This window comes from Leucopleurus acutus (genome assembly GCF_964270905.1).
Source record: "Leucopleurus acutus genome assembly, chromosome: 13".
Taxonomy (NCBI): domain Eukaryota; kingdom Metazoa; phylum Chordata; class Mammalia; order Artiodactyla; family Delphinidae; genus Leucopleurus; species Leucopleurus acutus.
The window spans coordinates 24,859,740-24,884,370 of record NC_139155.1 but is presented as its reverse complement, the minus strand read 5'-3'; the positions used below and the strand labels follow the sequence as shown (position 1 = coordinate 24,884,370).

General features: G+C 38.5%; 1 protein-coding gene across 1 annotated transcript in view; it reads right to left on the bottom strand.

Annotated features, from left to right (window-relative positions):
- DYM (dymeclin) overlaps window positions 1-24,631 on the bottom strand; it is a 375,316-nt gene that overhangs the window by 304,394 nt on the left and 46,291 nt on the right. Inside the window, exons 3-5 of the mRNA XM_082853166.1 lie at window positions 16,643-16,695; window positions 9,593-9,686; window positions 7,877-8,010 (exon numbers count right to left, since the gene is read on the bottom strand). Of these exons, the coding sequence (XP_082709292.1) occupies window positions 7,877-8,010; window positions 9,593-9,686; window positions 16,643-16,695 (281 nt within the window). The remainder of the gene's footprint in view (window positions 1-7,876; window positions 8,011-9,592; window positions 9,687-16,642; window positions 16,696-24,631) is intronic.

Genomic DNA, 24,631 nt, shown 5'->3' with positions numbered 1-24,631 from the left:
CCAGCGTCCCCTGCACTGCAAGTCGGATTCTTAACCACTGGACCACCAGGGAAGTCCCCAGCACAAGTGTTTTAATTACAGAAGGTGAGGGAACAAGTACTCAGGACACACAGATGGTGCTTGATTAGATTTTTTTCCTTCCGGGGTGCAAACACATCTAATTTTCAAATCTTAAAATGGCGACAAGGATCCTCTCTTTGGTTCCATGTGCCATTCACATCATGACCTCAGCCAAGTTTACAGCTGGTTAATTAAGGAGTACATACACAGCTTCGTTATCAATGTAATACAATACTAATGAAAATAATGATAAATCCATTTCATACAAGTAAAGAGTAGCATTTCAAGGCCAAAGTTCTAACAAAACTAAAGGCAAGAATAAGCAAATTCCAGGTGAAATCTCCGACAACTTCCATTCACTAAAGCAAAAACATTCTTGCATAATACTATATTCTTATTTCTGGGGCTAATCTAGAAGCAAATAATTTCACAGCAAGTGAAGAGTGACTGCTTAGCAGGTTTTACATTAAGCAAGTCACTCATACTGCATTAGTTTCCAAGCAGCATTTATATCACTTAGCTTTCATGTGAGGCCAAATATCTTCCTTAGTTTCAATAAAAACAAGTAACTATAAAACTCACCTGCCAAAAATTATTCATGCATTTCTCACAGGAAAGAGAATCTTAAAAGTCCTTGAAATTTGCAGGTTCATGACAAAGTAAATTGATGTTCTTTGAGTAAAGAAATTTGCAGAGATTCAGCGTGTTTACTGTGTTGTGAACTTTTATAACCTAGAGCTGTTTTTTTAATCTCTTAAAGGGTTTTAAACTGCCTCTATATCTCCAGTTAAATATTTTAAATCATGAGCATTCCATTCTCTCCAGCTCACATTAATCTTAACAATAACCCTTGAGGAGCAGGTATGATCATCATCACTTTACAGATGGGAAATCAAGGCTCAGAGAGGTTAGCTTACTTAGAGTAAGTGGCAGAATTCAGATTTAACCCAAATTCAGGCTTCCAAAGGAGAAAAAAAAAAAAAAACCTTACAAATTACTTCTATAAAGACCTGTTTCTACAAGCTCGGAAAAAATCCAGTCAACCAATCCATGTTTCACTGAAGACCCTAAATACAAATCCCTGGTAAGTGAGTACTCTGAGCCACGTTAGGGGGCAGATTGGAAATACCACATATTACTTTACACGTCAAGGTGACAGCCTACACATTCGCCTACACATTCATCAACACATACTCAAGTTCTTGACTTAAATATCCAATTTACAAATAATCTCAAACAACTAATAAATACAGACTCTTATTACGAATAGTTTGCCGATCAACGTCACTGAAATCCCACCCCTATCCCTGAGGTTCTCCCATTTTAAAGCCCAAATGCTACTTCCCGGGTCCCTATGAGCGTCAGCAGAGAAAGGTGCAAAGAAAGAGAAAGAAAGACAAGATTTATGGTCCCTCACAGCTCTAATAAATCTACACCTGAAACTAAGCTGTGGCCAGTCCCTGTTAGTGCTTTCTGCTCGGCACCCATTCAGAATCACGGACTAAGATTCAACTCTCTTATTTTGGCCTTAGGGAGACAACCAGAGATAATAAAATACTGTCATAACCAAACGCCTTCCATCAGAGTTGGGGGGAGGAGGGGTGGGGAAGAGAGAGAGAAAAGAAAAATTTTTTAAGCATTCATTCGAGGAAGGGGAAAAAACAGCACTGACGGAAAACAAAGCAGCAGCCAGAAAAAAGAAACATATGGGTCAATTAAATCAGGTTACACGTAGTTATTAAAAGGAATATTAAAAGACAGCTAATCATTGTTTTCCTTGCATTCAGAAAGTCAAACTGTCAGTTTCTCAATGCTGCCCAATACAGTGCTAATACAGGTACTTATAACTTAAGAATTAACAGAGCTACACTGCAAAGAGTGCCTGAAAGTTCAGAGCAAAAGACTTCCTTAAGATGAAGACACATAGCTAGATTATACTTACTATAAACTTCTACTCAGAAAAAACATGACAGAGTCTAGGTTACTGTCTATTTTAACTGTGAAGCTAATACTGGAATTATTCTAACGTATTAAAAATCATATTTAAACTTCTAATTAGCAAAATCAAATATGCCTCCATTAATTAATTAAGGAAAAGCAAATGGATTCAGTCTTCTCTAAAAATAAAACTGGTCTACATTTCCATGCATTACAATATTTATAAACCTGTGTCGCACAACCATTCCAATAAAATCTGCAATAATTTTGGTCAACTGCTATTACTGCAGTCGAACAGAAATGTTTCTAATTACCCTCAAGGATAATATACTCTATGAGGTTTCATTATAAAATGTGCCAATTAGTAAAATTTAATTCATTTTGTTCCACTGATAACATGAAAGAAGGGGAGAGAAAGAAATATCGCGAATCACACTATCACCTATTAAATAACCAAAGAACAAGTCAGGAGTCCCTAGAAGCACTTTATTCTTCTGCAAAGTCAGATTACAAATCTTATATGCTAAATATTTTAAAAGAATAAATCTGCGCTTTCTTTTTTCTCTGAGTCACATTGTTCAACTATCGTGGAGTTTTTTGGGGGGGTTTTGCATTATTTATCTATAACTAATGAGATTAAACTATTAAGTTTTATATTAAGACAAAAATAAAACCAAAATCACTCACCTCCCCCCACAATACAATTTCTGGTTCACCTGTTGAGCGACAGCGGCCCCAGGCCCTAGGGACCAGCTCAGGCGGAGGAAAGAGCAGTAAAGCCCTGCCATCATGGGAGCCAAAGCACCTCGGCCGTCAGAAAAAATCAAAGCTACTTTCAAAGGAGAGAGATTTACCTCCACTGCATTTAGTAAAACAAATACACCACGGACTGGGAAGGTAATTCCAAACAGTTTCGAAAAGGTTTTAAGCCAGAGGGGAATAAAAAGGAAATTGGTTGTGTTGAAGAGGTGTGATTAAGGATTTTTTGTCCCATAAATTTCCATCTCATGTAATTTTTTTCTTCTGTTTGTTTTGGTCTCTCACAAATTATAAGTTTTCTCACCTGTACGGGATCCCTGACTCCCCATCTACCAGCTAGAGGGAGACAAATGGCACAGCCTGCCACGCGGTGGTTCCCACAGGTGGGTTGTGAGCTGCTTCATCAAGGGGCATCTAAATGTCCGTTTCTATAAGTCTTTCCCTGTTTTGGGTTTATTTTCTCCAGAAGAGTATCCGCTCGTCTTCTGGCAGGAAAGAAAGTGGGGTGGGTAAAACCCCAGTGCCAGCATTCCAGAAGCCAAGTCAAGATGCCTCACTCTTCCATTTTGTAGCCTTTTCTCTTAACCCTATTCTCGGTACACCACTGCCTCCACTGTGCCCAAGAGCTCACTAAGGGAGGCCCCATTGGTCCAGCCTCTACAGAGAGCAGATTTTAGTACTAAACTGGGAAAGGGGCAGTCCCATGACTGTACATGACAGGGGAGATTCTTTCCATCAATCCCCCTGGTTGTCTGCCTTCAGAGACACCTGGCACTTCCAATTCCTAAGCATCTCCAGGATTCTGCAGCAAGAACTGGCCTTTCTCTGAAGTTCTCCAACCCTGAAGGCATTTAGCTCCCAGCTTTCACTGGTCAGTTTAATTCAGCATTACTCAGTTTTCCAACTTGCAAAATGTTACTAATATTGTGGAGACTTCCCTGGCGGTCCAGCGGTTCAGACTTTGCCTTCCAACGCAGGGGGTGTGGGTTTGATCCCTGATTGGGGAGCTAAGATCCCACATGCCTCACGGCCAAAAAAACAAAACACAAAACAGAAGCAGTATTGTAACAAATTCAATAGACTTAAAAAAAAAACATTAACCTAATAAATTCATAACTTATTAAAAATCCCTTTACTGATCTTTCGTCGGGGTTTCAGGAGAAAGCAAAGATGATCATGTATGTTTAATCTACTATGCTTGAGAGCAAGTCCTACAAAATCAATGATTTTAAAAAATAAATACATATTGAACTATCAACGTAGTCAAGCAAGCCTTTTATCTGGACTTGACAAGTGCCTAGTCTCTTTTTTTTTCTTTTTGCGGTACACGGGCCTCTCCCTGTTGTGGCCTCTCCCGTTGCGGAGCACAGGCTCCAGACGCGCAGGCCCAGCGGCCATGGCTCACGGGCCCAGCCGCTCCGCGGCACGTGGGATCTTCCCGGACTGGGGCACGAACCCGCGTCCCCTGCACCGGCAGGCGGACTCTCAGCCACCGCGCCACCAGGGAAGCCCGTGCCTAGCCTCTTTCTACTCAGCACAAAGCTGTGCTAACTGGTTCCCAAGCTCCTCAGCCCCACACGTCTTGCTCCGCCCAGCTCTCGGCAGGTGCCCTTCCTCCTCCCCCTCCTCCTCACCTGCCCCTCCTGGGACAAGGGGGCATGTTCTTCCAGAGCAAATCTGTGTTCCCTCTCTGTGCTCCAGATCCTAGTGCCTCTTACTTCCCTGGACCTTTTTACTGCTTCTCGCCCATCTTTTTTTTTTTTTTTTTTTTTTGCTTTTATCTTCAGTCTCTCAATCTCCTAAGGTATCTTCCCTCATTTAAAAAATTAAAAATATCTGTAAAGAAACTATAACTGGCAGCAGTATTGTGGAGCAGTTACTCCAAAGGGCCCTCCTGTACAAAACAACAAGTTCTTGGTTAAAATACACTCTTTAGTGCACTGATGGGCTTCCACAAAGTAAAGGAAATCTACAAGGACCCCAGCACCATAACCAAAAAGAACCACCGCTACAAGCAAACAAACCATGGCTTGAATCCAGAGTAAAACACTGAACAATAAGCAAACTCTAAGGGTAGGGTGTCCCTGAGGATGAAGCCAGCTACTGGGAGACTAAGTCTTCAGACTTGCCACTGGGAAGCTGAACCTGAGAGCCACATCAAGCCAAGAACTGCTGAAGGAGACTGAAGTGGCCTAGGGCGCAGCCCCTGGATCCCTTTAGAAGCAAATGCAAATCCTACCCTTATTTGGGGCCTCAGGTTAAGATCAAACAAATAAAAGCTCACAGTCAGCACCATCAAAGACATAAGGAAACAAGCTACCATAAGTGTCTGCAGAAGCCAGCAACAGATTTAGGCCCCTAAGGACTTAAAAGATTGGCTTTATGCATAAAAAATGTAAAATAAATATCAGTTATTATATCAGCAAAAATAGGACATAATACCAAGATAGAGGAAAGGAAAACTTGCATTGAAGGCAAAGGGAATGCAAACAATTTTGTAGTACTTCACAGTTTTGCCTAGGGCTGGCTTTGTCCCCTCGACTATTCTCGAAGGCATGGAATAGTGGAAAGAGCTATGTTTGCATAACGATACAAATTCTCTCTAGCAAACAATCTACTACCACATCATACATAGCCTACAGGAAAATGTTCAAATATGAAATCCTCACAAATTTCAATTACAAACTGAGAGCAGACTAAGAGTCATACTACCCTCGTAAAGATGGCTTCACTGAATAAGGCAGCAATATCTATCTGATCATGGCAGTATTACAGTGAGTTGGGATAAACAAAAAATTCAGTATGCTGTAGTAACCCAACAATCCTAAAATGCCTTGGTTGATTTGCTCAATTGTTTGCAGATGGCCCTCTACTTTTGTCAATTCAACCTTCAAACAACCCTTACCACTGTATCTTACCTATCCCTGAACAGTCTTTTACACACCTAAGTCAGATATTCATATACTGGCTAACAAATGGATGTTTTCAGAGTGAGGTTCCATTTTTTACCATTCAACAGTATCTGTGCAATCATTTAATTTTATCACACTTTTACAAACTGTAAAAAGACGTTGACAGAAAATATAAAAAAGGACTTATACTAGTGATAAGAAGTAGAAATCTCAAACTAACAACCTAAGGCTACGATGAAAATAATTACACATGCCAAAAACAGTAGTCTTTAATCTTAAGGAGATGTTCACTGGACTTAAGCTGGTGGACAAACAGCAGCTCAGCTGCAAATGAAAAGAACAAAAGAGCATGTATAAAATCCTGAATTGCCAACCAGATAAAGGAACAGGACAGCCTGTCAGCACACAAAATCACCAATTACCAAATCTCACAGGCAGCTCTTTCAGTGAGACGACCATCTTGATAAAGTGGCCATGGTTGAAGAGTGTCATTTTTGTCCTGCCTCTACATGAGGCTACCTGGGATGTACAACAAAACCATGCTTCTCAAGCCTGGATGTGAGCGGGGAGTGCAGGTACAGAGAGGGTACTGTGGCAAGACGTTTGGCCCCCAAATAAGCACAGTGTATCTCTCAAGTGCATCAATTTGCTCAACGGTAAGTAATGGAAAAAAAATGATTTTATATTAAAATAAAAAAGATATTGTGTTAAATAAAACACAATATTTGCTTAATTTTTGTGACATAATGCAAAACAAAGTATTGGGTTTGCAGATGCTGGTTGGACTATGCACTCAGGCCCAACGGGGATAAACGTTCACTCCATTCTTGCTGACAGAACTTCCTGGAAAGGAATGCAACTCACTAAACAGAACTATGTTTTGGCACTATTGGTACCACAAAAACAAAGCCTAGCATTAACAAAACTAACACATACAAGATACAGTCCTGATTAAAAGCTCTAACCATTTAAACATCAGTATATATTTAACAAATATAGAAGGCTGATTATCAAGGTAGTAAATTAAACATATTCAATGTATAAAGCTCTAGGTGGGCGAGAAAGCCTGATGAAGGCAGAGGTGTGTTTTGAAAAATGAACCCAGGAAACTCAGAAGCAACAGTGCCTTCGCCTTGAGGAAGAGAGAAGCAATGGGGAAGGGTAGGTGCAAAACCGCATTCCCTGTATTTGAATTGTTAATAATCCCATTACGCCCTTTTATTTTCCAAGTTGTAACTTTTAATGCTAAGAAATGAAACACCAGCAGTTGATCTTGAAAACTATAGGCTCTCCTAACTACTGGGGAAAAAAAAAATTTCGGCAATATCAGGAGAAAAAAGTAAACTTTTCCTGTATCTTCAGAAAAAGACAATATACTTTGGCATCATAAAACTATACTTAAAAACATTATTTCTGATCAAACAGTCCCAGAGATACCCAGACTCAGAGACTGTTATGTCCTATGAAAGTAACCTTTAATATTTATAAAATCTGTAATTCTGATTGGTTGTCTCCCTTAATAATGTGTTGGCCTAGTAATGGTATTTAAATTGACATTTGTTTCCTGAAAGGAATATTTGTGATTTTTATTTTTATTTCCCATATACATAGAAGTCAAAATAAAGAAAAGTCTCAATCTTACCGGCACCCTTATTTAAAAAAAGAGAAAAAAGAAAAAATTATAAGTGTCTCGGCTCATTTTTTTTTTTTTTTTTTTTTTTTTTTTGCGGTATGCGGGCCTCTCACTGTTGTGGCCTCTCCCGTTGTGGAGCACAGGCTCCGGACACGCAGGCTCAGCGGCCATGGCTCACGGGCCCAGCTGCTCCGCGGCATGTGGGATCTTCCCGGACCGGGGCACGAACCCGTGTCCCCTGCATTGGCAGGTGGACTCTCAACCACTGCGCCACCAGGGAAGCCCTCGGCTCATTTAAATTAATATAGGGGAAGAAAGAGTGATGGTGTCAGGTCACTTAAAAATGAAAATTGGGACTTCCTTGGTGGTCCACCGGTTAAGACTCCATGCTTCCACTGCCGGGTTCACGGGTTCGATCCATGGTCGGGGAACTAAGATCCCACGTGCCACGTGGCGCGGCCAAAAAAAATTATGAGGAAAAGTAGAATTTTCAAAATTATACTTCTAATTCTTCAAATTCTATCCTTATATGTTACACACGTTATCCCAGAACATCTTCAAAGGCAATACTTACTGTAACTGCCAGGAGATTTTTCTTCATAAGTAAAATGAAGTTGTAACTCTTCCTCTGACATCTCATAAATGAACACTTTCAGCAAACAGCAAATAATAAACAAAGCATTGTGTGTCTGCCAAATGAAGATGTGGCTAGAAAGGAAAGAGCAAAATTACACAAGAATCAGTATTTAATCATGAGCACAATCACTTTATTCTAGTCCACTGATTTCTCAATCATGTTGCCCATTTTGTTTGTAATATTAGAACAATGTCCATACCTTTTTTTTTATGGCTCATGATTTATGACACTGGACCAACGATATCTACTATAATTTACCTCATATTTCATTCTGTGTATTTTACATAGTGAGTCAACTTTAAAATTTTTTTCCTTTAGGCATGACTGCTCTTTGTTCTTAACTTTATAGCTGTCCCATACACAGGTAATTCAAAGAAAAGAAAACTAAAAATAGAAAACATAAAAACTATAGTAACATAAAGAGAATATATGCAAATACACAACCAAAAAAAATTTTTTTTTTTTTTTGGCTGCGTCCTGCAGCATGTGGGATCTTAATTCCCGGACCAGAGATTGAACCCATGCCCCCTGCAGTGGAAGCTTGGAGTCTTAACCACTGGATCGCCAGGGAAGTCCCCACAATCAAAATTTTAAATGGGGCATCACCAGCTGCACAGTACAATACCTGCTATTTGTATTAATAATCATGGACTCACAACAATTTTAATTGGATTCAATATAAATTATTTGGAAACAGGGCAATGAGCAATCTTTTAAGAGACTACCCTCCAAAAATGGTTTCAAAAAATGCTCGGGTGGATAAAAGGTGAATCTTCCACTATATAAATATAAAACCATAATATCTAATCTGAACCTTCGTTCACCTAATATGAAAGAAATAAAGGAAACAAATGTGGAATGAAATAATACACTAAGTCATTACAGTAAGTCCCCTACATACAAACGAGTTCCATTCTGACTGCATGTTCATAAGTCCAATTTGTTTGTAAGTCCAACCAAAGCTAGGCTAGGTACCCAACTAACAAACTCGGCTAAATAGTACTGTACTGTAATAGGTTTATAATACTTTTCACACGCCTTGCTCCACTCTCAAAATTGTTTTCACTTTTGTTTCCATCGTTATCACTTGGCACTTCTTAGCAGTACCAGCTACATCACCGCTGCTTTTACGCTTGCTTCCAGACATCCTGAGCTTGAAATAAAGATACTGTACTACGGTACTCTATACAGTACTTTAAAGTACACAAAAGCACGACCACTTGTAGAGCATGCACACATGTGACAATGTACGCCAGATACGTGAACTAACTTACGTGATTGGACATGCAAACACACTTTCGCATCTTTGAAAGTTTGCAATTTAAAGGTTCGTATGTAGGGGATTTACTGTATTTAAATTAGATACAACCAGCAGTGGAAATGGGAGAAAATTACCTTTTTTTAATAATAATTACACAATTAATCTTCTTAAAGAATATATTTCTAAAGATTGTCTAAAATGCTGAAATCAGATTCCAAAATTTATAATCTCACTACAATGACCTGGACAGTAAATTAAAACCTCTTTTACTTTTTGCCTTAATAATGAGAACAATTCCAAGACCATACCTTATTTCTACCAATAAAATGAAAAATCATACTGTTAAATATAAATTAAATATAGAGAGAGTGTGATTTAATCATCCAGCTTACTTCTGACATTCTGCTGAAAGTTTTAGTTCTTTGGTTCTAGACAGGAAGACCTTAATTAGTGCACCAAGGTTTCCTGTTCGAGGATTGTTTTCAACTGCAAGAGAAGAAAAGGTTTTTAAAAGTTAAAGTTAAGAACCGAAATCAAAATGAGCATATCATAACATTTATAAAGCCAAATGTCAGATTGAAGTTGTTCAGGGATGAACCTTATTGTCAATTTCAAATCTAACTGGGGAAATTAGCAAAGAGAGAGATTGCTGCTTGGTCTTAATTCTAAACAACGAAAAATGATTTACAAATGGAAATAATAGAAACTGTAGGAGAAAACAGCCACCTCATCTCAGAATCCAAAACTGTAAAGAAAAGATATACAGAGGAATAAGTACACCATTACAGCCCACCTGCTTAGCGCTCAGTAACTGTCCAATTAACCCAGGTCTATCTGCTGGGTATGTGTTCTTGTCACAGCTTGAGAGTAGATGCAAGTAACTGTATAATCTTCTCATTTTGATAAAATGTATAGCACCTTGCTAATCCAAGTGTGGTTCAGCAGCAATAGCATTACCTGGGAGCTTGCTGGAAGTACAGAATCCCACGGCCACCCTACACTACTGAAGTTGACAGCGCTTCTCAACGTTTAATGTGCATTTAAATCACTTGGCATTCTCATTAAAGTTTAAATTCTGATTCTGCATGTGTGAAGTGAGTCCTGAGATTCTGCAGCTGTGACAGTCTCCCAGGTGATGCCCACTGCTGCTGGGTGGAGAGCCCCACTGTGAGTAGCAAGGGGCAACCTGTGTTTTAAGTTAGGGCAGGTTTTTGTCCAGATTCCATAATTCAGAATAGACACGTGATTAGATATTGTTAGAGTTTCACTCTGAATCAAAAATTGCCTACTTTTAAGCTTCGGGTTTAGCTTAATGAAAGACTATCCTGAGATTTCAAGACAAACGGATTTTTTAAAAACCAGTTAATGTAGGGGACTTCCCTGGTGGTCCAGTGGTAAAGAATCCTCCTTCCAATGCAGGGGACATGGATTCAACCCCAGGTCAGGGAACTAAGATCCAACATGCCGTGGGGCAACCATGCCCACGTGCCACAACTAGAGAGAGAAAACCCGCAGGCCACAACTAGAGAGAAGCCCGCACACTGCAACGACAGATCCCGCATGCCTCAACAAAGGTCCCGTGTGCCACAACTAAGACGCGACACAGCCAAAAAAAAAAAACCAAACTAAACAAAAAAAAACCCAGTTAATGTGTGCAAGTGTGTCTCCGTATGAATTAATATTTCATAGCTATTGTAAATCAAAACAAAATACTGAAACAAAATGCTGAAGCTGACAGGACTTCAACCATATTTCCGAATCTCAACTTCGCAATCTTGTGTTCATTCAACAGCCCCTCATTATTGAATGGCTTTATAAGTAATCATTTGAATTTTATGGTTAGCCATTAAAATAACAAACAAAAAACGCTGTGTTGTTAGAAAGAACAACCAAGACCACTAGACTGATGTAATTAAAGTTTTGTGTACCCTTTTCATTCATTCAGCATGTCTTCATGGAGCTACTTACATGTGCCCAGCACTGTGTCAGTTACTAAGAAGATACTTACAAACGGAACTCCCTCTCTTAATGTGGATGACATTCTAAGTTTCCAAAGTACTCTTTTGGACAAGATGTAGATGGGGTAATAAATTTATAAAATTAAGTACACTTAATGATGTTTCAAAAACAATACTCAATGGTAGACTCAATATTCCAAAATACCTCAGTGGAATTTAACAGGATCAAACTTAATTGGCAAAAATCAAACGCTACATTGAAGTTGAAGGCACTTCAGGACCAGAGTAGGAACAGGGGATGTCTGACAGGAAGGCAGAAAAGCACGTGGAACTGGACTACAGAACGTGACTACGTTCAAAGTCCAGCTCCAGCACTGACTAGCTGTGTGACACCTGGCAACTTACTTAACCTCCCCATGCCTCAGTTTCTTCATCTGTAAAAATTCAAGTAATGATAATACTTCAGTAATGGAAAACTAACTCATTTAACTCTAGAGCTTGAACTTGCAGCAATCTGTTAACTGAACTGGCTTTGTGAAAAAGGAATTCTCCATCTCCACAGGAGTCCAAGCAAATCCCAGGTAATGCTCAGACAAGGGTATTATAAAGAGGATATCCACCTGGGGTGAGAGGTTGACCTTGCTTCCAGCCCCTGAAACAACCTTTCCCAGTATCTCACTAAAATACCCACGATCTCCAAGATCCAATAACCAACATACCATAAATATAAAAGACAGAGACATGCTAACAATCCATAAGGATGCAATCGACAAAATCTACATTGTGGGAAACTCTACTACCCACTTTCTTCAATAAGAAAATTGAGAGGGGAAAAAAGACAAGACAAATTCAGGAGGAACCTAGCTCTGAAAAGAATGTAAAGACATATTAACCAATAATAATGTATGGACCTTATTTGGCTCCTGATTCAAACAAACTGAGACAATTAGAAATTTGAACAGTCAGTGGATGTTTTGTGATATTAAAAATTGTTTTTAGTAGATAATGGTATTTTTCCATTAAAAAATTGTTATTATGAGATATGTATCACAATATCTATGAATGAAATAATATAATGCCTGAGGTTTATGTCAAATTACTTATGTAAGGATACGCTTTTTGTTTTGTATACACTTTCTACTTGTGCACTTTTCTGTACATACCCATATTTCAATAAATAGGTGAGAGATACAGATGAAACAAGACTGGCCATGAGTTGAAAATGATTGAAACTGGGAGATGAGCATACAGGAGGTCATTATATCATTCTGTCTGCCTCTGTATGAGTGGGAAATTTTTTAAAGAATTAAAAATAAAATACCCATGAAAAAATACAAAAAGATACAAGCTCATGAAAAGGCTGAGTAAGGATAGTCCTTTTCCCCTAAAAACAGGAAACACTTTAACTAACTACAAATTTTATAGAACTGGACTAAAATTTTATTTGGTAATCAATGGATCATTCGCAAGCCTAACTGCCTGAAAGTACTTTTGTCTACTCCAACCAGAAAACTTACGTTAATCATCCTACCCAATACCTTGCTATACAGATTCAGAGGCGACAAGTCCCAGAAAACAACTTGTAAGAATTAAACAAGCCAAACAAAGAGCAAACCTCATCTCCTCACATAAAACAACTGACCTGGCTCTCATAGCACTATTCTAGCAGGTAAAAACTAGGAAAAAGTGGGGGAAATGCACTTAAAATTCACTGTGAGATATTTAATAAGAAATCTGTTTGGACCCAGAGAACCCCATGTGCAGATTCATAGAAAAAAGTAATAAAGATAATATAAAAAGCCCAACAAAAATAATGGCCACAAACATCCCCAAAATGATGAAAAACATCAATCTACATATCCAAGAACATCAACAAACCCCAAGCAGAATAAAGAATAAATTTTAAAATTTTGTAAAGGCAAGGACAAAATCTTGACAGCAGTAACAAAAAAATGACTTATCAGAAGGCAACAGAATGATATAGTCAAAGGGATATGAGAAAATAAATGCCAACCAAGAATTCTGTATCCAGAAAAACTCTCCTTCAAAATGAAGGCAACAGCAGGGCAGGGGCACAACTTTACAGTGGAGAAAATGGACAAAAACAACCCTGGCCACATAATCAAGGTCAACATCATCAGTGAAACTCATGTTAATAGCATGTATCCCTGATATGATGTGTTGAGAACAGCATGTCACCTCTGTGATCTTCCACCTACAAACCCATAACCCCCACCTAGCCATGAGAATAACATCAAACGAACTGAGGGACATTCTAGAAATACTCTACCAGTATTCCTCAAAACTCTTAAAGTCATTAAAATTGAGGAAAATCTGAGACAAGAGGAGGTTAAGGAGACTTAATGACTAAACGTAATGTAGTATCCTGGAACAGAAAAAACTCCAAGAGGACATTTGGGAAAACTAGTGAAATCTGAATAAAGGGTCAAGTTTAGTTAATAGTAATGTACCACTGTTGATTCCTTAGTGTAACAAATGTACCATATTAATGTAAGATGTTGACAACAGAGGAAACTGAAGAGGGTTATATGGTAACTCTCTACATAGCTTTGCAACTTTTCTATAAATCTAAAGCTATTCTAAAATTAAAATTTTATTTTAAAAATCTCAATAGATGTGTTTACCAGAAAAAAGATTAGTAAACTAAAGACATTAATAAAAAAAATATCCTACGGAAGGTCAGAGAGAAAGTAAAAAAGAAAATAAAATACAAAAAAAAAAAAAGAGAGAGCCTAACAAGCCTATGCAACACAATGAAAATGTTAGCACAAATATAACAGAGACCCTAGAAGGAGAGGAGAGACAGAATAGGACAGTAACAATGTATAAATTGATAATGGCTGAGAATTTTCCAAAACAGATGAAAGATATCAACCCACAGATTTAACAAGCTCTACAAACCTCAAGCAGGGAGGGAGGGAGGAAGGAGAGAAAAAAGGAAGGAAGGAGAGAAGGAAGGAAAAATACTCCTCAGCATATTCTAAGATGTTGAAAACCAAAGGACAAAAAAGAAAAACTTAGGGCTTCCCTGGTGGCGCAGTGGTTGAGAATCTGCCTGCTAATGCAGGGGACACGGGTTCGAGCCCTGGTCTGGGAAGATCCCACATGCCGCGGAGCGGCTGGGCCCGTGAGCCACAACTACTGAGCCTGCGCATCTGGAGCCTGTGCTCCACAACAGGAGAGGCCGCGATAGTGAGAGGCCCGCGCACCGCAATGAAGAGTGGCCCCCACTTGCCACAACTAGAGAAAGCCCTTGCACAGAAACGAAGACCCAACACAGCAAAAATAAATAAATAAATAAATAAACTCCTACCCCCAACATCTTCTTTAAAAAAAAAAGAAAAAATTAAAAGCATCCAGAAGAAAAAAATTCCATTGTTTTCAAAGAAACAACACAATTCCATTGTTTTCAAAGGAACAACAGCTTTTTTTTTTTGACAGTTTTAATCTTAACAAAAATGAGAGTAACCAGAAAAATAACAAAATGGTATATTTAAAGTATGGAAAGAAATTAATGCCAACCTAGAATTCTACACCCAGCAAATATATCCTCCACAAGCAAAGGAAAAATGAAAACATTTTCAGACCCAAAAAAGAAAAAAAAGAGAGAATAGCTACATACCCACATAGCCCTTAAAATTGATTTACATTTATATCTATTAACGTGGAAAGAAGTTCCTGAATACTGCTAAATGAAAACATAGAAATAATACCACTTACATAAAATTGTGCATATAAGTCAATATACACAGAATTACTGATAAAATTTTGGTCTTATCACAAAAGACTAGCAATGATTTCCTGCACTGTTTAATATGGGAAGACTTTAATTTTAACTATACCACTATATTGTTAGAATTTGGGGAATTAAATGTGTGTGTGTGTGTGTGTGTGTGTATATATATATATATATATATATATATATATATATATATATATATATATATATTTGCTATTCTCCAAAGTAGTTTTAAATATAGAATGACACACTTAGATACATAATATCAAGTGAAAAACACAGATTAAAATAATTGAGTATGTGTATTTAATATGCATGTAAATGTATATCCAAAGAATAAATAACAGAAGGCAAAATATTACCAATAGCTATGTCAGGGTTGTGGAATATGAGCAATTACTGCCTTTTTTACATTTTAGTATGCTTTCCACATTGTATTAATAAGTAACTATTACTCCCAATTTTAAAATGGTATTTTTTAAAAAAAAAAAAATGTTATTTTTGTAAAACCCCAAGGTCACATTAAAAACCATCATCATAATAACTGCATTAATATCACTGTTACATAAAATTAATTTTCAGCAAACTGTCATATAGGTTTTTGATAGTCAGCTCTGTTTAGCACAAAATCCTCAAATCTATGGTTATAACTGCAGACAAAATTCAAGGCAACTATTATAATACCACCTCTATCATTACCAACATAATTTGTTTTTAAAAGCAAAAATATTTCATCAAAGACTGTTTTTGGCAGAGTAACTTATATGGGAGTTAGCCACATAGCTTACATGGAGCACATCCATAAGCTTGATTTAAAAACAAGCTCGTCATCACTTATTAAGCTCCTGTCCACCAGTCGTTTCACAGATACGTTATCTCTAATTTTCAAAGCAACAATGAAATGTAAGTATAACCATTCACATTTTTTAAAGCATACATTTCTTTCCAATTGCTACCAATTTGAAAGCAAAGTATTTGAGAAATGAGGTCCAACAAAAGGTAACATTTGTTGACATAAATAATGAATAATGACGAGATGCTAGGCACTATACTGGATGTTTCGTATGTTATCTGACTTCTTCCCATGAGAATCCTGCAATTTAGATGAGGAAATTAAAGCTCAGCTAGTAATAACAGAGCTATAATTAAGACCATAAAATAATTCCAGAGCCCATGCACTTTACCATAATATCAAGTTGTTATTACTAATTTGAGAAGATTCCTAATATATTTTCCTATTAATGAGTGATAATTATTCTAGTTAACACAGCCAGCAACAGCATATTTAGTACGTGCAGTTGGCAAAGCAAAGGATGAATGATCTATATTCTCTAGGAACTATACATGCAACTACAAAACAAAGAATATTTTGGGTTTTTCTCAGTATTTCAAAATTTGTAAAAAGAATAAGCTCTACGGCTTAGTGGAGTCCATTACCACTACTGCAAATAAACCAAGCATGTGTCTCATTGCTGTTAACTGAATGAGAACCTCTAGAGGCATCAATAAGCACCAAGAATATAATTATTAGTACAATTATAATTATCATCATCAACAAAAATATATCACTTCATTAATTCAATTCACATTGTACCAGCAAAATCTGTAATAGAAATTTTGAAATAACTGTCTCCACACACATACATATATATGCACATTACACACACACACACAAACACACACACACACACACACACACACACACATTCATTTTTCCTCCTTACCTAAAGACCTGCAGACTGAAATGGTTGCCTCCTCCAAGAGCTTCAACTCGGTACTGGAAAATGAGAAAAAAGGTAATTAATAACTATAACATTAACTATGTACATACTAACCAGTTAAAGGAATACATAAAAAGAAAGACAATTTAGAAGGAAAATAAGGTGTACAGTGGTAAACAATAATATCAGCTAAATAAAGCTTCTATTCTCAATGTAATTAGAAAATTTACTATAATTCTCAACATGAGACTCCTAAAGAAAAGCACTTGGGGCGCCTTGCCTTTTAGGTATTGAGGCAGGGAGGAGAGGTGGGGCTGATGGGACTTAGAAAAATTCGAGAAAGGTATTCTCAAACACAGAGCACAAGGCAGGGGCCTCATGTGCCCATTTCCAAGGAAGTACTGATCACAGGATTATAGTTATTTAGAAAAATGCCATTATTTTTCTATAATATTTTCAAATAGTTCAACAACAACAAAAAAGAAACAAGGCAAGAAAAGAGAGAAAACACAGACATAAGCTTCAATAATTTATAAATATACAGAAAAACAGAAGCCAATGCAAATTGACACAGAGATAGGAGAGAAAGACATAAAACTCTTAGATTTAAAAACTGGGGAAGCTACAGGACAGTGGATCCAGCAGTAATTTCTTACATATGACACCAAAAACACAGGCATCAAAAGAAAACATAAATAAATTGGACTTAACCAAAATTAAAAACTTTTGCACATCAAGGGATACTACCAAGAGAGTGAAAAGTCAACCCAACAGAATGGGAGAAAATGTTTGCAAATCACATACCTGATAAGGCACTAATATCCAGGATATATTTTTTAAAAACTCTGATTCAACAACAACAAAAAACCCCAAACAACCCAGTTTAAAAATCTGCAAAGGATTCAGACAGACATTTCTCCAAAGACATAAAAACGGCCAACAGGTATATGAAAAGATGTTCAACATCACTAGTCATTAGGGAAATGCGAATTAAAACCACAGTGAATACTACTTCACACCATTAGGATGGTATTATTAAAAAAAAAAGAACGGGAGGAGATGGGAGAGGAGGGGAGGGAAGGGAAAAGGAAAAAAAGTGTTGGAGGGGATGTAGAGAAACTGGGACCCTCGTGCATTGCTGATGGGTGTGTAAAATGGAGCAAGTGCTATGAAAAACAGTATGGCAACTTTTCAAAATATCAAAAAGAGAATTATCATATGATCCAGCAATTCCACTTCTGGGTATACATATACCCAAAAGGACTGATATTTGTACACCCACATTCATGGCAGCATTACTCGCAATAGCCAAAAGGTGGAAGCAACCAGTGTCCATCAACAGATGAACGATGGCACAAAATGTGGTACATACATACAATGGAATATTACTCAGCCTTAAAAAGGAAAAGTTCTGACACACGCTACAACATGGATGAACCTTGAAGACATTATGCTAAGTGAAATAAACCAGTTGCAAAAAGACAAATACTGTATGAGTCCACGTCAAATCCATAGAGACAAAGTAGAATGGTGGTTGCTATTGGTGTGGTTGGGAACAGGGAGGTGGGGGGATGGGGCAGGGATAGCAAGTTAGTATGTGATGAGTATGGAGCTTCATTTGGGGAAGATGAAAAAGTTCTGGAGATGGACGATGGAGATAGTTAAACAGCAATGTGAATGTAGGACTTCCCTGGTGGCGCAGTGGTTAAGAATTCACCTGCCAATGCAGGGGACACGGGTTCGAGCCCTGGTCCGGGAAGATCCCATATGCCGCGGAGCAACTAAGCCCGTGCCCCACAACTTCTGAAGCCCACACGCCTAGAGCCTGTGCTCCGCAACAAGAGAAGCCACTGCAATGATAAGCCCGCGCACCGCAATGAAGAGTGGCCCCCGCTCGCTCCAACTAGAGAAAAGCCCACGTGCAGCAGCGAAGACCCAACACAGCCAAAAATAAATTAATTAATTAATTAAAAAAAAACAATGTGAATGTATTTACTTAATACTACAGAAGTAAACATTTAGAAATGGCTAAAATGATAAATCTTATGTTGTGTGCATTTTGCCACAATTTAGAGAAAAAAGTGCATTCCAATTCCAATTCAACTAGTTACTAGCTATATAACCTAGGGATCGTTTAACCTTCTTTTAGTTTTCTCATACATAAAACAGAGATGATAAAAACAGTACCTGTTTCAAAAGGTGTGGTTATTAAGTTATGTAATATGTATAAGGCACTTAGAACAGTGCCTGGCACAAAGTAAAACCTCAATAAATGAGCTACTATTGATTCCAAAATACAGTGCTTTTTTCCCAGTTAATAAATTAAAATAATGCTTTACATCTATGTAACCCTTTAAAAGTTTTTCAAAGCACTTTCAAATTTATTAGCACATGAGAACCTCTTCTAATGAGCAGGACAATTATAAACCCTATTTCAATAGATAAGCAAACTGAGGCTTCCAAGGAGTTTAAGTAACATTCCAGGAATCAGCGGAAGAACAAGAACCAACTTTACAGCCTGGTGACTGGTTTAAAAATTTTGTTGTTTTCTACCAACACACATGGCACATAGCAAATCCTCCAAATGGGCAACTCTTTCAAGGGCTAGTTTAAAAACCCCTACCTCCCAGGGTTCTCTGCTGTTGCTGCTGAAGCATACTTTTTAAAAAAAACAATCCATAAGCACCAATGCTTTTGACAAGAAAATTTTAGAGAAACTATGAAAAAAAATGGATTACTTTAGCTATTTCTAGAACTATGCTGTCCAATATGGTAACCACTAGCTTATATGTAGTGGCTGACCACCTGAAAAGTGGCCAGTCCCAACTGAGATGAACTGTAATACAAAATACATACCAGATTTCAAAGATTTTTTTAAAAATAGAAAATACTTCATTATCAATCTTTATGTTCATGAAATTATAATATCTGGGATATACTGAGCTAAATAAAACATACTGTTAAAATTAATTTCACCTCTTTTATTTTACATTTTTAACATGGCTACTAGAAAACTTCAAATACATTCCAATCTAACCTTTTATTTCTATTAGAGCTACTCTAGAACTTGTCTCCCAGCAATTGAAGACAGTATCATGTATAAGAAGTACTGTACATATACACAAAGCTAAAACTAATTACTTCAGTGAATATGCCATTACCTTAAGAATCTCAAATTATATTCATATTCAAAAAGATAAATATCTTTCCAAAGTAATCTTTAAGTTTCTCCTAAGATTGAAAAATTTTTAGCCAGAAGTACCTAGAAATGATTCTATAGTCAACTGTTTGCATGTCCCTGGTCTTTATCCCTGTATCAGACATTTTTGGAGAGTCTGCCCACCTCATATGATCTGTCTACTGTCCTCCCCCTCCCTTTCTTCTACCTTCCCACCTACTCCTCAGGGGTGAGCAGAAGCAGACAGGGCTTGTTCAGCCTGACCCCCACTCCCTGGCCATAGCTGATGGCTCAGAGATAGGCATCTAACAAAAGCTATGCCAGAGTCTTGGGGAATTTGGAATTGAGATGTAAAGACAGGTTCTCCGTATGGCTGGAACTGGCCTGCCATGCTGAGGGTTATAGGAAGCCATCCTCTATCCACTGAGCAGCAGAGATAAACAAAAAGGACAGTCAGGATTCCTGCTGGCCTTGTAATTCTTCGGACCAGTTCTTCCTGAAGCCTAGCTGTGTTTCTCATCTGGGATTCTATGAGACAGCCCTTTCTCTTCATCACATAAGCCCCTCTTTCTGACATATGCTAAATCAAATTGATTTTTGTTAATAACCAAGAGACTTCTATTATAATAAATCACTGTGGTCAGATTTAATAATATACATCAGTAGTTGGCAAGAAGTGAAAACTATGAATTACTCAGTTTATGGGTTACTCGGGCAAAAAATAAAAGTAAAGACGTATAAAATGCAAAAGACTGTAAAGAGTTTTATGAGGCTAATAACTAGACCACATGCATAAAGTCTGTTTCACTGGTGCTTCTACTTTGAGTCAATAACACTCTCTTAAAACCAGTTGGAACCAAGAGCTTCAATTATATACATGTGGCTACAATCTTCAAAAGCTTCGGAATTTGCTTGTTCAACAAACACTGCCTGGGTGCCCAGGACATGCTGGGCTCTGTGAAAGATGCTGCCTCTGCCTCCAGGCTACACAGAGGAATGAAGAATAGACAGACTATTTGGTGCAGGGGAAGTACGCAGATCAAGCCCGGCCCTGTCCCAACCTACCCTCTTAGCACTCAAGGAAGGCATCCTGGAGGAAGTGACTGTCTGTCCTGAAGAAGGAAGAGAAGGCAGTTGGGCAGACAAAAAGGGACGGCTTTCCAGACACAAGGAATGCGTATGCAAAGGTATGGCAGTCACAGAGAGCCTGGAAGGTTCTGGGAAGCAGAGTTAATCAACACTGGAGAACGATCAATTACAAGCCTGGAATAATATACCAGATGGCTGGGGTATGGAGTTCAGTTTCTCAACTCATTCTCAACAGAAAGGTATTGAGTGTTCCCCAAACAAAAACAAAAACCAGGTTCTGATTTCTTTTGAATACAGTATTAGCCTGAAAAAAAGAATTAATCCCAACATGTATTAGTGAGGTTGGCTTAGACACCATTTCCTCTAGAAAACCACCTCTGATCACCAAAGACCAGGTAAGAAGCCTGCTTTCTGTCCCAACAGCACCCAGTCATGAAACTGAGCACCCGGTGGCAAGACTGCCAGGTTATGTCTGTGGCCCCCCAGACTGTGCGCTCCTTGCTCATCACAGCATTCTCAGCCTGGTACAAATCAGGCACTTAATAAAAATGCACTGAATCAATGAAAGCCTTTGTCAGACACTTCATTACCAGAGGACAAAATTCCTTCCCCGTCCCTCAAGAAACACTTCACACTCCCCAGATTTCAAGGCAACATCTGCCCCCAAGTTTAAATTTTTATTAAAATATTTTTAAAGACACTTATTTGTTTCTAAATGTAAAATAATATAACTTTTTGAAGCAGGCTGGTTTCTTTGTCACTCAAGGATGAAGAGACAGGAAAAGCTGGGAACTATCCCACCTCTGCTAGAAGCTCTGGCTTGTGGTTAGCCAGCCAGCACCTACCATTCTGTAATGAGGCCCCTCAAGCCTGCGTCCCCTACACATGGCCGTGATCTGAAACAGCACCACAGCTACCACACTTCCTCAACAATCACCACTGCCGATCAGAAGCATCTTGAGTATCCAGATTATAACCTCCGTGAGAACAGAGAAAATGTCTCATTCATCCGTGCCTTCCCCCACCACGCCTGGTACAGTGGCTCAGTCAAAAGAAGAACACATGGCAATTACCTATTAAATGAAGGATTCATAAAGCTCTGTTTGTTGCAGTGTTATTTCTACAAAGGAAATCAGCCAAGCACACCCCTGCCAAAAGCAACACACTGACTGTTATAATAGAATTCCTTTCCTCCCATCCCTCCATCCTCCAATTTTCTAAACTTCTCGGAACATTTTAAGAATAATCTTTCCCATGTGCTTGATGTAGAGCTAAAATGAGGTGGTAAGCAACCGGGGTGGTTGGTAACTGTTGCCGCGTGTTTATAGGCATTTTTGCACAGTACTGTTTAGTTAAACAAATGAACTCAGATGTTCTGGTAGCAGGCAACTTACAAATCATCATTTGCAGTAAATAAAAGTAAAACTGAAATGCAAAATATGACAATGTTTCCAAGACAATTACAATTAGAAACCAAATGCTGTTTCTGAAGGCAGATTTGGGGCACTGGAGGCATACAAAAGGGGGGCAAAAAGGCAGCAAATATTCATACCAATACAGATTAAATAAATTAATATCACACAGAGGTCTTCAAACTTCCTGTATACATAAACTCCACAACCAGGTCAATATGGAAAATGTCATTAATGAGAGATTAGGGATAAATACTTAAAACAACTCATCTCTTAATCAAACATTTGCTAAAGGAACTAAACTCTAGATAAACAATCATATTGCTCCAATGGCCCGGTGTGACTCTGTCTGAAGCAATCCTTATATGTGACAGCAGACCAGGCTCCTCCTCCTCAGAGCTGCTATCATTCCAGCAACAACATAAACAGATGGATTCACAGAACAGGAATCTCAGTTTTGCGGGTGACACCCCGATGGACAATGAGACCTATGGGACTGGAGAGCCATGCCCAAGAAGCTCTCACACACACTGGAAAATTTGAAACTGGTCTAAGGGATTTTTCCAGTTTTAAGAACCTTCATTGGGCTTCCGTGAAGATAATTCGGCAAGGAAGTGGTTATCAAGATTTTCACAACTATAGGGAAGTTCTTAAACATTATGTGGCCATTTCTGGGCTATATCCTAAGTCTATTCCCTTCCTTATTTAGATTTCATGAAAAGACTCTCCCTCGGGAGAGACCATCAACGTCAACCTCTCACTCTCCACATGCTCCAGTGACAGTTTCCACAACAAAATTCCCCAAGGAATACCAATAACACAGCTGGATTACTTCTAAGTTATGTCTCAAATAATCAATGTCATCTCTGCCACCTCTGCTGAGTGCGCCAACATACATCATGACAAGGTTAAGTAACTGGGACGTGTAGGTAGCAGAGAAGACTTGCAAGGTAAAATAGAGCAAAAGAGAGAAGAATCTTAATGCCATCTAAAGGAATTTGGATTTTATCCTACATAAAATAGGAAGCCAATAAGCATAGAATCAAAAATATACACTAACTGGACATCCCTGGTGGCACAGTGGATAAGAATCCACCTGCCAATGCAGAGGACACGGGTTTGATCCCTGGTCCGGGAAGATCCCACATGCCACGGAGCAACTAAGCCCGTGCACCACAACTACTGAGCCCAACTGCTGCAACTACTGAAGCCCACACGCCTAGAGCCTGTGCTCTGCAACAAGAGAAGCCACCGCAATGAGAAGCCTGCACACTACAACGAAGAGTAGCCCCCACTCACCGAACTAGAGAAAGTCCGCACACAGCAACGAAGACCCAATGCAGCCAAAAATAAATTTTTAAAAAAATCAAAAATATACACTAACTGGACTTCCCTGGTGTTGCAATGGATAAGACTCCACGCTCCCAGTGCAGAGGGCCCGGGTCTGATCCCTGGTTAGGAAACTAGAACCCACATGCATGCTGCAACTAAGGAGCCCTGGAGCCACAACTAAGGAGACAGCCTGCTGCAACTAAGGAGCCCGCCTGCCGCAACTAAGACCCAATGCAACCAAATGAACAAATAAATATTTTAAAAAAAAACAACCCAGCTGGAATATTATAATATATATATAGACACACTAACAGAACTCTTCACAGAGCAGCGAGGTGCCCCAGGTGTACAATGGTTAAATGTCTTCAATCATCTTCAAATTTTTAGCAAAAAACAAAAGGACAATGTGAACAGCAACAACAATAATAATGCCTCTAGTAGTACATATAATAAAGCCTAACCAGATACAACCACCACAATAATTAACCACTGCTGCCAACTGTTGGGCCAGCAAACTTGGATAAACTACTATGACTAAAGCAGAACACAGTCAACTACATAATCTTTAAAAATTCTAGTTTAGGGACTTCCCTGGCAGTCCAGTGGTTAAGACTCTGCCCTCCCAATTTAGGGAGCACAGGTGTGATCCCTGGTCAGGGAACTAAGATGCCACATGGTGCATGGCGTGGTCAAAAAAGAAAAAAAAAAATTCTAGTTTAATTCCACTAAAATAATATACCAAATTGGAACACTAGTAAGAAACAGTAACAGAAATAATATAGATGATTCTGTTCCCACTAGATTCACAGACTGGTCACTTTCAATTCTTATACTCCAAGTGTACTACCCTCTCGATTTAACCATTACCATCAATTAACAAACTCATTCCTGCGTACCGCTTGCATGGATTTCCAACCATTCCCGTTACTGAAGACAACATATGCTCCCATAAAATGGAAAGATTCCAAAGCCACATATTTA